The sequence below is a fragment of the Geotrypetes seraphini genome, chromosome 1 (assembly GCF_902459505.1).
Source record: "Geotrypetes seraphini chromosome 1, aGeoSer1.1, whole genome shotgun sequence".
NCBI lineage: Eukaryota > Metazoa > Chordata > Amphibia > Gymnophiona > Dermophiidae > Geotrypetes > Geotrypetes seraphini.
In genome coordinates, this window is record NC_047084.1 from 121,089,514 (window position 1) to 121,105,693 (window position 16,180).

At 40.0% G+C, this 16,180-nt stretch overlaps 1 protein-coding gene across 11 annotated transcripts in view; it reads left to right on the forward strand.

Moving 5' to 3' along the window:
- CA9 (carbonic anhydrase 9) overlaps positions 1-16,180 on the forward strand; it is a 174,631-nt gene that overhangs the window by 146,311 nt on the left and 12,140 nt on the right. For 7 of the 11 annotated variants that reach the window (XM_033937277.1, XM_033937268.1, XM_033937360.1 and 4 more), the window contains 4 exons: positions 4,661-4,735; positions 5,310-5,382; positions 6,945-7,012; positions 7,336-7,371. In XM_033937277.1, coding sequence (XP_033793168.1) covers positions 4,661-4,735; positions 5,310-5,382; positions 6,945-7,012; positions 7,336-7,371 — 252 coding nt within the window. The remainder of the gene's footprint in view (positions 1-4,660; positions 4,736-5,309; positions 5,383-6,944; positions 7,013-7,335; positions 7,372-16,180) is intronic. The other 4 variants (XM_033937313.1, XM_033937295.1, XM_033937324.1 and 1 more) reach the window with 2 other exon arrangements.

Here is a 16,180-nt window from a genome sequence, read left to right on the forward strand (position 1 = left end):
AGTACAGTTTTCCAGCCCTGGGATCTCTACGTGGTGCTGATGGGCTTCCTCTATGAACGTTTCTAGATCCTTGACCTCGTCGTTTGGGCTGTACTCCACTAGAATCTTCCCTTGTGCTCGGATTCTGTCTTCGAGTTCCATCACTGTTCCCTCCAATAGTCTTACCTGACATTTCAAGCTATCCATCTCCATGCATCGATCGCAAATGTATGCCTGGATCCCCGAAGGGAGGTAGTCATACATATTGCAGTCGATGCAGAAGACAGGAAAGCTCATCTTCTGACTTCCTTGGGCTTCCATTTCGTGCTTCACTCGTGGGTTGTCTGAGTGATTTGTTGTGACCTACTGCTGCTCTTTTTCCTACTGATCCTACCTCCCCCTTACCTTCTGACTTCCTGACTGCAAGCTTCCTATTTGAGTGAGTCTGTTTGTGTTACAGTGCCTGTGCCTTTGTGTGCTTGTGTCCCTTGCCTGCTGCTTCCTTGTGTTGCTTGCCTTGTTGTCTCTCTCGTGTGTGCTGTCTCTGCTCTACCTCACCTTGATTGTATGTGCGGGTTGGTTTCTTTTGTGTCTGTCTCTTCTGTGGTTGTCGGTTCCTTACCGGTCTGTTCTCCTCTGGTGTTCTTGAGAGTAGCGCTCGTCCCTTGCAAGGCCCTTCGCAAAGGCGCCGAACGGCTGGGCGCCGTTGGCTCCTCCCCTTTTCAAGGGGGAGTCCGGCGCTGCCTGTGACGCTTGGGGGGGGCGGAGCGAACTCTCGCCGCTACCCCGAGCCTACTGTCTTCCTACTCCTGCTTGCTTCGGTGCCCGGCACCAACGCTGCCTGTCTCCTCTGCTTCCTGCTTCCCTTCTCTCCTCTCTCTTCGGCACCGCGTGTGCCGCGCTGGCTCCTCCCCTTTTCAAGGGGGAGTCCGGCGCTGCCTGTGACGCTTGGGGGGGGCGGAGCGAACTCTCGCCGCTACCCCGAGCCTACATTCATGGGAATCACAATAATTCAGGCTTCCTTCCTTCAAGTGCCAGTAGTCAAAGAGGCAAAACTTGAGTACACCCGTACAGCTGTCTTCTTTTATATTGCTCCAGTAATGTGGAACTCTCTTCCAAAAGATCTAAGAGGAATTAGATGGACCCCGTTACAGAAAACCTTTAAAAGCTTCCTTGTTTCAGCACGTATGAACGCAGATGACTAGAATATCAGCAGTTATTTGCATATTGTTCCTAGTTAGGCAGCTCCTGATACAATGACCTCTTTTGTTTTATTTTTTTTCACTGTCATTTTATTATCTAATTTATTATTTGCAATGTTCTCATAATTAAATCCAGGTGTACTTTAAGTTTTGTGAGAAACAATAAGTAAAAATATTCTCCATCTAAGATTTATGTTATTGTAATTGACTGGGTCTCCTTTCCTCATTTGATAAGATGACTTATTTGCTTCTTTTGAATAAGATAGAGAACAAACTCTTATCAAGTGAATTTTATTACCAGACCTCAAACGCCCAAAGCACTACTTCTTCATCTTTTCGTGCCCTTTCTGTGGCGATGTGTTCATCGGTCTTGGTAAAGTGACGTGCGCAACTTGATTTTTAATTTTTTTTAACAGGCTCTATAAAATTATATAAAGTGCTTAAAGTGCTATAAAAGGAAGGCACTTATCTTTTTGCCCGACGGCTGCCCAACCGTTTCATTCTTGGTTTCGTCAGGGGCTAAAAGAGAACAAAAATACTTGATGTTCAATTTAAAATGTGAAAATCCTAATGTCCCAAACTTAATAGTATATTCATATGTTACTTAATTCATTAATAATGAATTCAAAATTAAGTATTTTAAAAACTCATTCATTATATCAATTTATTACATATTTCATTATTTAACATTTAATATTTTCATAAATCCTTAAGCCATAAAACTTATTACCTAATTTCATTTCTATTTAAATAGATCATTCTAGAACTTTAACAGAGAATGATAACAATATATTTCATCTTCATGATTGTATAACGTGCTCTCACCAAACAAAGGTCATTTATGAGCAAAAATAAAAATTCTCAGTTTGAAATGACCAAACAATCTAAAAATCTGCGATGGTAAAATAATTTCATTGACTGCTTGGTAATGTCAGGAAAAAGGAAATCACCAAGAAAATGAAAAGGAAACCATCTTTTTTGTTAAAAAATTGGCTGAAAAGTGCTGCTCATTCTATATTATTCATTTTTTCTTAAGTATATTAACTTACAAACACGACACAAAATCACTGTTGTTAGTGTAGGAACATTGTAACGCTATCACAAACGGGAAAAGTTTACTTATTTATGTAAAAAGATCTACATAGAATCCTAAGCACAGAAAACAATCTGCATAACATCTTCAACCTTTTGAAAATGGTGTTGGTTTGACAGACGCTCTTGAAAAAACCGCTTTTGTTAGTATAAAAAACAGTAAAACGCTATTGTCTGTATGCTGTTGTCCCCTCAAACAAAAAAGATCTTCTTACTCTGGTGAAGGAACCTCTTCCTGAACAAAAAGACAAGCACCAAAGTCTGCCTGTGAAACGCCATAAAGCTTTCAAAATAGCATCAGTTTTTAAATAAGACGCTCGCAGGAGAGCCAATCACAGCAAAGAATGACATCAATCATGGCGAAAGGCTAGAAAATGGCACCCAAATTGAAATCTAAAAATTATAAATTCCATCAAGGATTCTAGGTCACCAAATTTTTAACTGACATTCGAACTTAACTAGAACTCCCTGAGAAAAACTCACTCTATAACCCCAGAGCATAAAAAGAGAACACAATTGGTTCAATGAAAAATAGTTATCAAAAACGGAAACAAAAGGTCCATAAAATGACTAGCAAAAAGGAAAACCCAAAAACAGAGAAAAGCAAACCAGATGAAAAAGATCATCTAAATCACCCAACCAGACAGGGTTGCAAATACTGAAAGAACGGAAAATCAGAAAAAAATCTTCCATTCAATGTTATTGTTCAATCCCACAGGTTCCAAAGAATTCAATTTATGGATCCATCGTTGTTCTCGTTGTGTGAGTGCTTTATCTCCGTCATCACCTCTGTGACTGACCTTCTCTATGTCTTTAATGATGCATCTGCGATCAGAGAATACATGTTGGTTCTCACAACAATGTTGAACAAGTGGTGCCTCCATCCTTCTGCACTTGAGATTGGATCTATGCTCATTAATACGAATTTTAAAACTCCTCTTGGACTTTCCTACATAAATTCTGGAACAAGAACATAAAATTACGTAAATGGCATAACTTGTATTACAATTTACTGAAATGTTTCAATTCAAATGTTGTGCCATCCAAAGGATTGGTAAAGTCTTAGATTGTAACTTAATTTCACAACATTTACATGATCCCTTGGGGCATTCTCGGTCACTTCAGACGTGGATCATATAAAGTGGTTTTTTCAAGAGCGTCTGTCAAACCAACACCATTTTCAAAAGGTTGAAGATGTTATGCAGATTGTTTTCTGTGCTTAGGATTCTCTGTAGATCTTTTTACATAAATAAGTAAACTTTTCCCGTTTGTGATAGCGTTACAATGTTCCTACACTAACAACAGTGATTTTGTGTCGTGTTTGTAAGTTAATATACTTAAGAAAAAATGAATAATATAGAATGAGCAGCACTTTTCAGCCAATTTTTTAACAAAAAAGATGGTTTCCTTTTCATTTTCTTGGTGATTTCCTTTTTCCTGACATTACCAAGCAGTCAATGAAATTATTTTACCATCGCAGATTTTTAGATTGTTTGGTCATTTCAAACTGAGAATTTTTATTTTTGCTCATAAATGACCTTTGTTTGGTGAGAGCACGTTATACAATCATGAAGATGAAATATATTGTTATCATTCTCTGTTAAAGTTCTAGAATGATCTATTTAAATAGAAATGAAATTAGGTAATAAGTTTTATGGCTTAGGGATTTATGAAAATATTAAATGTTAAATAATGAAATATTTAATAAATTGATATAATTAATGAGTTTTTAAAATACTTAATTTTGAATTCATTATTAATGAATTAAGTAACATATGAATATACTATTAAGTTTGGGACATTAGGATTTTCACATTTTAAATTGAACATCAAGTATTTTTGTTCTCTTTTAGCCCCTGACGAAACCAAGAGTGAAACAGTTGGGCAGCCGTCGATCATAAAGATAAGTGCCTTCCTTTCACAGCACTGTAAGCACTTTATAATTTTATAGAGCCTGTTAAAAATAAATTAAAAATCAAGTTGCACACGTCACTTTACCAAGACCGATGAACACATCGCCCCAGAAAGGGCACGAAAAAATGAAGAAGTAGTGCTTTGGGTGTTTGAGGTCTGGTAATAAAATTCACTTGATATGAGCTTGTTCTCTATCCTATTTGAGTTAATTTATTGAACATCTCTGAATTATTTCCTTATTCAGTTGCTTGATTTGCTTCTTTTGCCATAAAGCTTGTGAACGGAGGTCTCTCAGCACTGTTTCTTTTTTCTGTCTCCCATGTCCTTTGTTTTTCCTTCTTTAAGATACATTTATGGAAAATATCTCCTATTTAGCAACCTGTGACTTGCTTTAATTATTTGGGAATTGATGTGAAAGTAGTATTAGTTATTTTCTTTGATGTTTGCTTGATATCTCTGGACTTTCATCACAGACCCTAAACTTCACTACGAATCTCCTGCTCCTGGTGACTCCTCCATAGAAACATCAGACGAAGGTCCTAAGGAAGGTATTTTACTCCTACCAACTCTGTTGACATCTGCAGATCCTTAAAACAGGAATCTCTCCCTTACTGCTGGGTCATCGTGCTCTCTGTGTATCGCTTACATCTTATGGTTCTGACTCTGAAACTTTGGAATTTGGTTTTGGGATGTGTTTGTGATTGTCTTCAATTATTATCTTTGTTGTGATGGTACAGTGTTTTCTTCTTCCTCTCTTTGTACTGTCTCATTTGTGGATGTCTCAGATCCTTGGCTGGTGGTTACTGACACAGCCTCTCTCCTCTGGTATATCTTCACCTGACATGTTGATAAGGGCTTGGTATCTTATCTTCCTAATGATTACCAGTGTTCCTTGGAGCTTCTGAGAAGAGATCTTATCTCAAAGGGACCACTGCTGGATTTCTCAGGACCTTTTCTTTCTTTCCCATTTCCTTTGTTTCCCCTTCTTCTTTAGGATGCTTTCTTTTAGAATGTTTCTCCTATTTAGTGGCCTCAGACCTACTTTAATTATTTGGGAATTGATGTGAAAGAATTATTAATTTTCCTTGATGCTTGCTTGATATCTCTGGACTTTCATCACAGACCCTGAGCTTCACCACGAATCTCCTGCTCCTGGTGACTCCTCCATAGAAACATCAGATGAAGGTCCTAAGGAACTCCTACCAACTCTGTTGATATCTGCAGATCCTTAAACCAGGAATCTCTCCCTTACTGCTGGGTCATCCTGCTCTCTGTGTATCGCTTGTATCTTATGGTTCTGACTCTGAGACTTTGGAACTTGGTTCTGCATTGTGATTGGGATGGTCTTCAATTATTATCTTTGTTGTGATGGTACAGTGTTTTCTTCTTCCTCTCTTTGTACTGTCACATTGGTAGATATCACAGATCCTTGGCTGGTAGTTACTGATACTGCCTTTCATCTCTGGTATAATATCACATGAGGTGTTGATAAGGGCTGGGTATCTTCTCCAGGAATAGTTACCAGAATTTGAACTTTGGAGCTTTTGAGCAGAGATCTCATCTCTCATGGGCCACTGCTGGATCTCTCTGCTCCTTTTCTTAATCTGCCTCCCATTTCCTTTCTTTTTATTTAAGATATATTTAAGGACATTTCTATTTATTTTCCTTCAGCCTACTGTAAATGCAATGATATAAAAGCATAAACGAGACAACATAAATACTTAAAATGACAAAATATTGCATGGTAATAATGGAGTCGCATAAATTTAAAGCATAATACATACAAATAAAGTCACAGAAGTGACAAATACACTTAAGATATCATGAAGTACAAAATAGAATCAAAACCATTAAAACAGCATCCACAGATAAAACTTACTTCCAAAAATACAAAAGGAAAATGAAAAGAAACTTCAAAACCAAACCTACCCACTAGATGTCGCTGTGGCACTTAAAACGCAAACTACAAAGAAGCAAATATTTAAAGGAACACAACAAAACAGTCTAAAAACATATCAATTAAAAACCACAGGGGCTACAAGGAGGGAAAGAGTGCAAAGGAAATATATTAAAAAAGGAAAAAAAGGAAAAATACAGTGAAAAGGGGTTGGTATAGCAGCGAGAACCATAAAGTATAAAAATTGACACTACCTCTGGACTTGTATCTTGTGAAAACTCCTAGAAAAAAAGGAATAGAAAGTCACGTGTTCATCCAGAGACATAAATATAAATAAATGGATGTATAGTCTGCATAACTCTGAAAGATTCTGCGTACTTACCGAGAAATAAGCTACGTAGGGGAGCTCAGGAAACTATTTAAAAATGAACGCTCCGACATGGCCGCGCTAAATAAAAGGAAGCGGAGCGTTCTTTTTTTAATAGTTTCCTGAGCTCCTTTGAGTGTTACAGGCTCTATTCTTTGGAATGTACCTATGCTACAATCTCAAAACCCACCTATATGAGGCTGACTCTTGAATTTGGCTGTTTTGACCCTGTGGTTTTGTTGTCCCTGCCATTTGGGGACCTCTGCTTGGTACACTGACTCTGTGACCTACCCTGTGGCTTTTTGCATACCTGCAGGTAGATACTTTTCTGATCTTTTCCTACTTTCCATCTAAATTCTAGTTCCTTTCACTGATGTGCTGCTTCTGTTATCAAAGTCTAAATTCAACCAAAACTCTGGCATCTCTAACTCACTTGAAGATGCTAAATGGCTGTTTCTATAGTATAAATCTAACACAATAATTTAACCCTTCCAGATGCAGACGGAGAAGGTGGAACAGGAGTTGTCTCACAACCCAAGAACATCAGCCCAGACAATGGAGGTAGGACAGTTTGTTATTCTAACACTTAAGAGGATCATTGCTGCAACGGGGGCCAGATACAGCCACCCCAGGATGGGCCTAGCAAATTCTTCATAGCCATTCATTTGTTAGACTTGTATCTACTTATTTCCAAGAATCTAGACATTTCCAATAGATGTACATATTTTAAAACAAGGAAACCTTTAGTGATATAGTTTAGGAATCTAAGTCTCATACAGAAGTTGCTTCAGCCCCTGCAGGAGGACAGTGTCTGGCAGGAAATAAAACCCCAGCAGGTCTCATCATTTCATCAATAATATGTCTTTACTTTTCTTTTTGTTTAGTTATAGAAAATCAACGTGCACCTACTCTTGGTACAGGTATGATACACTCCCAACATCATCCCTCTTTTAGTACATCCATGCTATTCGTTCATCTCTCGCTCTCTGTCTACATCTGCAATATGTCTTCATCTCTCTCCCTATATCCATCCATCTCTCACTCTCTCCCTACATCCACCTATCTATCTCTCGCTCTGATCCTTTTCCCACTCTATCTGTTCATCTCTTGCTCTCTGTCCACATCTGCGATATGTCTTCACCTAAATCCTTCCATCTCTCACTCTCTGTCTACATCTGCAATATGTCTTCATCTCTCTGCCTATATCCATCCATCTCTCACTCTCTCCCTATATCCACCTATCCATCTCTCACTCTGTTCCTTTGCCCACTCTATCTCTTCATCTCTCGTTCTCTGTCTACATCTGCAAAATGTCTCCATCGTTCTACCTATATTCATCCATCTTTTACTCTCACCCTAAATCCACCTATCCATCTCTCGCTCTGTTCCTTTTCTCACTCTATCTGTTCATCTCTCGCTCTGTTTACATCTGCTTTATCTATCCACATTGCTCTCTTTCTACATTAGATCTATCCATCCATTTTTCATTCTTTCTGCATCTGTCAACCCATGATATCTCCCTATACTCATCCATCTCTTGCCCTCTCCACATCCACTCTGTTCATCCATCTCCCTGTCTTACCATTCTACTTCCATTTTCACTCTCTCCTTCCTCTACTCTTGCCATTTCTCCTTCCTCTCTTCTTACATTTGTCCATCTCCTGCTTTTCTTTCTACTCCCGCTCCATCCATCCTTCTCTTCTTTTCTTCCTACATCTGCAACATCCATTCTTCACTCAAGGCTTCTCTACATCAGTCGAACTCTCACTCTTTGCCTACGTTCTCTCTATCCATTTCTTAATACCATGCTCTGTCCTGCCTTTGTCTAAAAATAATGATTTGATGCTCCTCTGTTTTAGTCATTTGTCTGGATGTTGGCTTCACAAAATGTAAAGAGAAGATTGCAGAGCTCTTAGCTTGACTTTAGTGCAAGGCAAAATAATAGAAGTATTAATGAAAGGAAAACCTTGTTGTTCAACCACTTAATTGCTTCAGCAAATACTTCAGGAACCTTGCAAGCCCCCCTCTGAGTATGGATTCTCTTCAACAATTGTATGAAATAATTATCCAGCTCTTCATTGACTATATCCACATATTAATACATCCATAAGCCCTCTCAACTATAAGAAGTAATTATAATCTTCTTCACTTTGTAATGTCCCATATTCTGCATGGGTCACTTCACTTGTAATTTGTAACTATTAGATGTAATTACCTTGTTCTCAGCTATGTAATTCCCCATGCACGGTATACTTGGCTCGTAAATCACCTTGAACCTTAAGATTAGATTAGATTGTTGGAGTTGAAAGGCGATTCAAGAAAGCATGAGACACGCATGTGGGATCTCTTAGGGACAGGAGGAGATAATTGATGTTGTAGATGGGCAGATTTATAGAATAATCTGTGAGGATTAATAATAATAAACTGACTGAGCACTGGCACTTTATTGAATCTATGGTTCTTTGTTAGAACTTCTATCAACCGCTCGATATACCAGATAAGTGACTATAACATCTTTTTAAAAAAACACCGAGTGGTTTGGGACAGTAAACAGCAGTGATGGTCCCACCAACAATCATAGTCTGTAGTTATCACAGATGTATTTGGTTATGGGTCTGAGCACTTTACAATCATAATTTGATATATATATGAAATTTATTAGAGCTGTGAGCATTGAAGTTTATCTCTGTTTCTATAACCATAAAGCTCTATGAGCCTTAGCCAATAGGGAGAGGAGGAGATAGTGGATGCTGAGGATGGGCCATTTGGCCTTTATCTGCCTTCAGGTTTCTATGTTTCTATAACCATAAAGCTCTATGACCTCACAATGCAGGTGGAAAGAGCCTTAGCCTATAGGAAGAGGAGATGCAAATGTTAAGAGCCTTAGCCAATCGGGAGAGGAGGAGATAGTGGATGCTGCGGATGAGTCATTTGGCCTTTATCTACCTTCAGGTTTCTATGTTTCTATAACCATAAAGCTCTATGACCTCACAATGCAGGTGGAAAGACTTAGCCTATAGGAAGAGGAGATGCAAATGTTAAGAGCCTTAGCCAATAGGGAGAGGAAGAGATAATGGATGCTGCGGATGGGCCATTTGGCCTTTATCTACCTTCAGGTTTCTATGTTTCTATAACCATAAAGCTCTATGACCTCACAATGGAAAGCCTTAGTCTATAGGAAGAGGAGATGCAAATGTTAAGAGCCTTAGCCAATCGGGAGAGGAGGAGATAGTGGATGCTATGGATGGGCCATTTGGCCTTCATCTGCCATCATATTTCTCTGTTTCTATAACCATAAAGCTCTATGACCTCACAATGCATGTGTAAAGAGCCTTAGCCTATAGGAATAGGAGATGCAAATGTTAAGAGCCTTAGCCAATAGGGAGAGGAGGAGATAGTGGATGCTGTGGATGGGCAGACTGGCAGGGCCATTTGGCCTTTATCTGTCATCATGTTTCTCTGTTTTATAACCATAAAGCTCTATGGTCTCACAATGCAAGTGTTAAGAGCCTTAGCCTATAGGAATAGGAGATGCAAATGTTAAGAGCATTAGCCAATAGGGAGAGGAGGAGATAGTAGATGCTGTGGATGGGCAGACTGGCAGGGCCATTTGGCCTTTATCTGTCATCATGTTTCTCTGTTTTATAACCATAAAGCTCTATGGTCTCACAATGCAAGTGTTAAGAGCCTTAGCCTATAGGAATAGGAGATGCAAATGTTAAAAGCCTTAGCCAATAGGGAGAGGAGGAGATAGTGGATGCTGTGGATGGGCAGACTGGCAGGGCCATTTGGCCTTTATCTGTCATCATGTTTCTCTGTTTTATAACCATAAAGCTCTATGGTCTCACAATGCAAGTGTTAAGAGCCTTAGCCTATAGGAATAGAAGATGCAAATGTTAAGAGCCTTAGCCAATAGGGAGAGGAGGAGATAGTGGATGTTATGTATGGGCTATTTGGCCTTATCTGCCATCATGTTTCTATGACTTAAAAGATGTATGGAAGAATGGAGAATTCTGGGAGTGGTCAAGATGGCAGCACTTAGCTGGGGAATGTTGGATCGCTCTGGATGAATCTGTTGGTGCCCTTCTTTTGCTCAGTGATGCCGCATAAACGTAAGGGCAGTGTGAAGGCATCTTCCTCCGTGAAGCCTTCGCTCCCTTCTGTCAAGACAATCAAGTGATTCTTCTCCGGCGTCTACTCTAAGAACAGGGAAGCGCTCCCCGCTGCGACAGAGAGCAGAAAAGGCTCAGTCTCGCAGTGGCACGAGATCTCGCTATCACCCCCATCATCAGTTCCTCCTCCCTGTCCAGCTGTAGCTGCTACCGAAAGAGGTGAAAGCCAGGCAGCCAAAGTAGCGCCAAGAATTTTCACTGAGGAGAACCCCAAGGCAGATGAGCTTCTGCTGATGAATATCTCAGCTAAGTCCTCCCGGAGAGGTAACACTGGAGGAGAAACACTGTGACACTCAAGACTTCTGGAAAGGTACTGGCTTTGGGAGGGAAAATTGATTAATTATCCAAGTCTTTAGATCAAAGCAATAGGGAGAGAAAAGAATTAAATCTCTCCAAGATTATAAGCTTTCAGCCATTAAAGATAATGTGATGTTACATAGAAAGATAGAGAATATTGAAAACCACAGCTGAAGGCTAAATGTACAATATGTTTAAAAGCTATCTGGTGGAAATACTCAAATATACGCCTGAATTTATTTCCCCATTTAACAAGATTTATTATAAGAACATAAGAATTGCCACTGCTGGGTCAGACCAGTGGTCCGAGGCCAGACTCATCGGTCTGTAGTTTCTCGGGTCTCCCCTCGAACCTTTTTTGAAGATCGGCATAACATTCACCATCTTCCAGTCCTCCAGAATCTTTCTGGATTTGATCGACAGATTAGCTATTAGTTGAAGCAGTTCAGCTATGGTTCCTTTCAGTTCCTTGATGACCCTCGGATGGATGCCATCCGGTCCTGGGGATTTATCACTCTTAAGCCTATCAATCTGCCTGCATACCTCTTCTAGACTGACCGTAAACCTGTCAGTTTCCCGTTTTCACTTCCAGCATATAGCCTGATGGGTTCCGGTATGCTGTGTATATCCTCTGGTAAATAAAGATGCAAAAAATGTGTTCAGTCTGTCAGCGATTGCTTTGTCCTCCTTTAGTGCTCCCTTTATTCCTTGGCCATCCAACGGTCCCACCACTTCTAAACAATCCCTGGGAGTAACGGAAGAGGAAAATATTCAATCTTCTCAAATTGATTTAAAGGACATTTCATCTATCCTTGAAGAACTACCCTTTTGGCTTATTTCATCTTTAAACAAGACTTAAATGCCTTTATAAAACAATACATTTGATGGTCTAAAGAACTATATCATGGAAAACGAATTTGGGTTTACTTAGATGTCACAAAAACTACACAAGAAAGAAGCAAACAATTCCTTTCTATGCGACAGGAAACAAGAACTCTGGGAGCCACCTTTTTATTGGCATATTCCTGCAAGTGCAGAACTACAATACGAGTCCACAATAACTGAACTCTAGCTCTTAACTCAATCTAGAACATAAGAGTTGCCGCTGCTGGGTCAGACCGGTGGTCCATCGTGCCCAGCAGTCCGTTCAAGCGGCGGCCCCCAGGTCAAAGACCAGTGCTCTAAATGAGTCCAGCTTTACCTGCATCTTTTAATCATTGTAAACCGCATAAAACTTCACGTTCCTGTGGTATATAAACTGTTATTATTATTATTATTATTATTAATTGTGATCCAAGGAAGGTAAAACTTTATTCTTTACTTAAAATTGTTATGATAAATCTATATTATTCATACTGTATTTCTTAAACAAGAAGTTATTCTTGTAACTTATCTTCAAATTGATAATTTTTTTTTTTAAGATGGATTTATTGCATTTGAACCTTTGAGGGAGGGTTACTCGCTTCAGTTTCTTCAACTTCCACCAGATCTCCCTCCAAAAGAGTTTCCTTCCAACATGTCGCAACTTCACATTCTTCTTCAGGAGGCTCAGGCTCTTCTTCGCCTCCGGGCTGTCGAGCAGGTTCCCTTGAACCAACGGAACATGGGGTTTTCTTCCTGTTATTTTCTAGTCCCAAAGAAGACGGGGGATTTGCGACCCATCCTGGACCTCAGAGCTCTCAATAAATTTCTTGTCAAAGAAAAGTTTCGAATGCTCTCTCTTCCAACACTCTATCCCCTGATGGATCACAGGGATGGTTATGCTCCCTAGATCTCAAAGAGGCTTATACTCATATTCCAATTCATCCAGCCTCTCGCAGATTTCTAAGGTTTCGGGTGGGGGAACATTCACCCTTCAGTACCGAGTCCTTCCTTGGCTTGTCTTATTTGCTCTGCTACTACAGTATTTGGGTTTCTGTCAGGTTGTTTGTGAGCTGGATTGGCCCCTGTGGAAACAGGATACAGGGCTAAATGGACCAGTAAAACTATTCTTATGTTCTTAAAATCTGTCAGTCTTTTTCTGACAATGACTGTTCTCATGACAACAGTTAGATCGTAGCCTTATTATTGCTTGCCTGATCAATTTCTTTGACTGGGTGACCAGCAAATTAGATAGAGGGAGTGCGCTAGATGTGGTGTATTTAGATTTTATCAAAGCCTTTGATGGTGTTCCATACAGACATCTAATAAACAAACTGAGTGCCCTCGGGATGGGTCCCAAAGTGACAGGCTGGGTCAAGAACTGGTTGATAGGAAGGCGACAGAGGTTAGTGATCAATGGAGATCATTCTGAGGAAAGGGAGGTTACCAGTGGAGTGCCTCAAGGTTCTGTTCTTGGGCCTATTCTTTTTTTTTATATTTTTATAAACGATATTGCTGAAAGGCTGTCAGATAAGATTTGCCTCTTTGTAAAATCTGCAATAGAGTAGACACGCCGGATGGTGTGAATAACATAAAGAAAGACCTGCTGAAGCTTGAAGAATGGTCTGAAATTTGGCAGCTAAAATGTAATGCTAAGAAGAATACTAATAATTTTTTTTTTTTCTATACCGCTATACCAAAAGTTCAAAGCAGTTCACAACAGAGTAAAAAATACATGCAATTAATATATATAAAGTACATTTTAGCTGCCAAATTTCAGACCATTCTTCAAACTTCACCAGTTCTAGGCGGTTTAAACTAAAAGGAGCTGGACAATCAGTGAAATATAATAATACAGTAAAAAAAAAAAAAACACAAATATTTGTAAAATAGAATTTTAATAATATAACTCGCTAAGTAATAAACTTATGGAACAAAGTACAGTGGTACCTTGGTTTACGAGCATAATCCGTTCCAGGATCATGCTCGTAATCCAAAATGCTCGTTTTTCAAAGCAAAGTTCCCCATAGGTTTTAATGCAAACTCAGAAGATTCGTTCCACAACCGAAGTTTGCAATGGTGGCCTAGGGGTGAGTACCTGTCTGCAGGTGCTGCACAGCGATTCCAAAGTGGTGCCTTCCTTGCCTCGGGGTCCCCATGCGGCTGCCCTCCTGCTTCAGCGATGCCTCTGCCGTCCGTCAGCGCTCTCCCGGCTCCCATCTAAACCGACCGCCATCCTGAATGAGCATGTGCGTGACTTCTCTCTCCTCTCCTAAGTCAGCCGCTCCCCCGACAACACGCTCACCATGTACAAGGACGTCCTGGGTGCTTGAACGTGGTGAGCGTGTTGTCAGGGCAGCGGCTGACTTAGGAGAGGAGAGAGAAGTCGCGCGCATGCTCATTCAGGATGGCCAGTTTAGATGGGAGCCGGGAGAGCGCTGACGGACGGCAGAGGCATTGCCGAAGCAGGAGGGCAGCCGCATTGGGACCCCGAGGCAAGGAAGGCACCACTTTGGAATCGCTGTGCAGCACCCGCAGGCAAGTACTCACCCCTGGGCCACCATTGCTGAGTGCTCGTTTATAGGGGTAGTGCTCGATTTACGAGACAAAGTTTGCTGAGTGTTTTACTCGTCTTGCAAAACACTCACAAACCGGTGCACTCGTAAACCAAGGTACCACTGTATTCTGAATCAGTATGAGTCGAACCATGTGTTTCGTGGGAATTGTTAAATACACAATATTACAATAATCCAAAAGACTCAATAATAAAGATTGTACCAGAAGTTTAAAAGCAGAAAACTCAAAAAGGTTTAATGGTACGCAGTTTCCATAGCGTGTAATAACCCTTACGTACCACAGCATCTATTTGTTTTTCATACTCAGATGCTGGTCCAAAATAACTCCCAATATTTTAATTGTTGGTTGAATTGTATACAAGGTAGAATTTATACTAATTGATGGTTCGTGAATAATCTTATGTGGCGACACAACAAAAAACTTTATCTTATCAGGATTAAGCTTGAGTTTTAAATCCTGCATCCTAGAGTTCATCAATTGCAATACAGACTCAGGGAGGCAGAGAACATCATGGAAGGGAGGCAGATAACATCATGGAAGAGAGGAACATCAAAGAGGAAGTCAGGGAGTTAGAGAAGTTCATCAAAGAGGCATACAGAGAGACTGTGGAACAACAGAGGAACTGCCAAGATACATCCACAAAGAGTAAGGACCACCTGGAGGACAATCACCAGTGGCTAGAGAGATGGACGTACACCAAGGACATGGACCTGCGGCTAGAGAGACAAGAGAAGATAGGGAAGACAGAAATCGTCATGGGAGACTCCATCATCTGGAAAATCAACAGCCACATAGCAGGAGGAAGACAGGATCAACTGGTAACCTGCTTACCAGAGGCCAAGGTGAAGGATATAGTGAGCTGCATCGACAGAATCATCGACAATGCAGAAGGAGGAGATATGGCAGTGGTGATCCACGTTGGGACAAAGAACTTGAGCAACAGGAACTACAGCAGGGAAACACTGAAAGACCAGTTCTGGGTGCTAGGAAGGTGAAGATCAGAAGGTCAATGGTAGCATTCTCAGAGATCTTGCCAGTACCAAGGGCCGACGCGAAGAGGCAAATGGAACTGCAAGCAGTCAACGCATGGATAAGATGCTGGTGTGAGGAAGAAGAATTCCACTTTGTGCGCAACTGGACAGCATTCTGGGGGAAGAGCAAGCTATACAGGAAGGATGGACTCCACCTGAGCAGAGTTTCAAGTTTCAAGTTTAATAATTTTTTTGATTAATCGCTTAATCATACTTCTAAGCGATGTACAGTTTAAAATTACATTTGTTGGGTGACAATACAATAAATAAAAATACTTAAAAGAAAAAACAATACAGAATACAATCAATTTTAACATACTCATAACATTAGGTAAGGAGGAATGAAATACAAATCTTTAAAGTAAAGAGAAAACATTAAGGGAAAAATACAAAAGGTTAACAAAATAACAAAATATAATAAGATAAAATTTAATAGGGTTATCAGATATTAAAATTAGTTTTCAAAGGCATCCTTGAAAAGAAATGTTTTTAAATTACTTTTAAATTTTCCGAATTCCTGTTCTTCCCTTAAAAATATTGGAAGGGCATTCCAAGTCTGTGGTGCAGTAACCGAAAAAATAAATTGCCGTCTTGTATTAATAATTTTCAACGAAGGAATAGTCAATAGGTTGAGGCTACTTGCAAGCAACATCAAGCAAGAAATTAAGAAATTTTTAAACTAAGAAGAAGGGGAAAGCCGATAGTTGACCATGAGTCATAAGAACATAAGAAATGCCTTCACCGAATCAGACCTTAGGTCCATCTAGTCCGGCGACCCGCACACGTGGAGG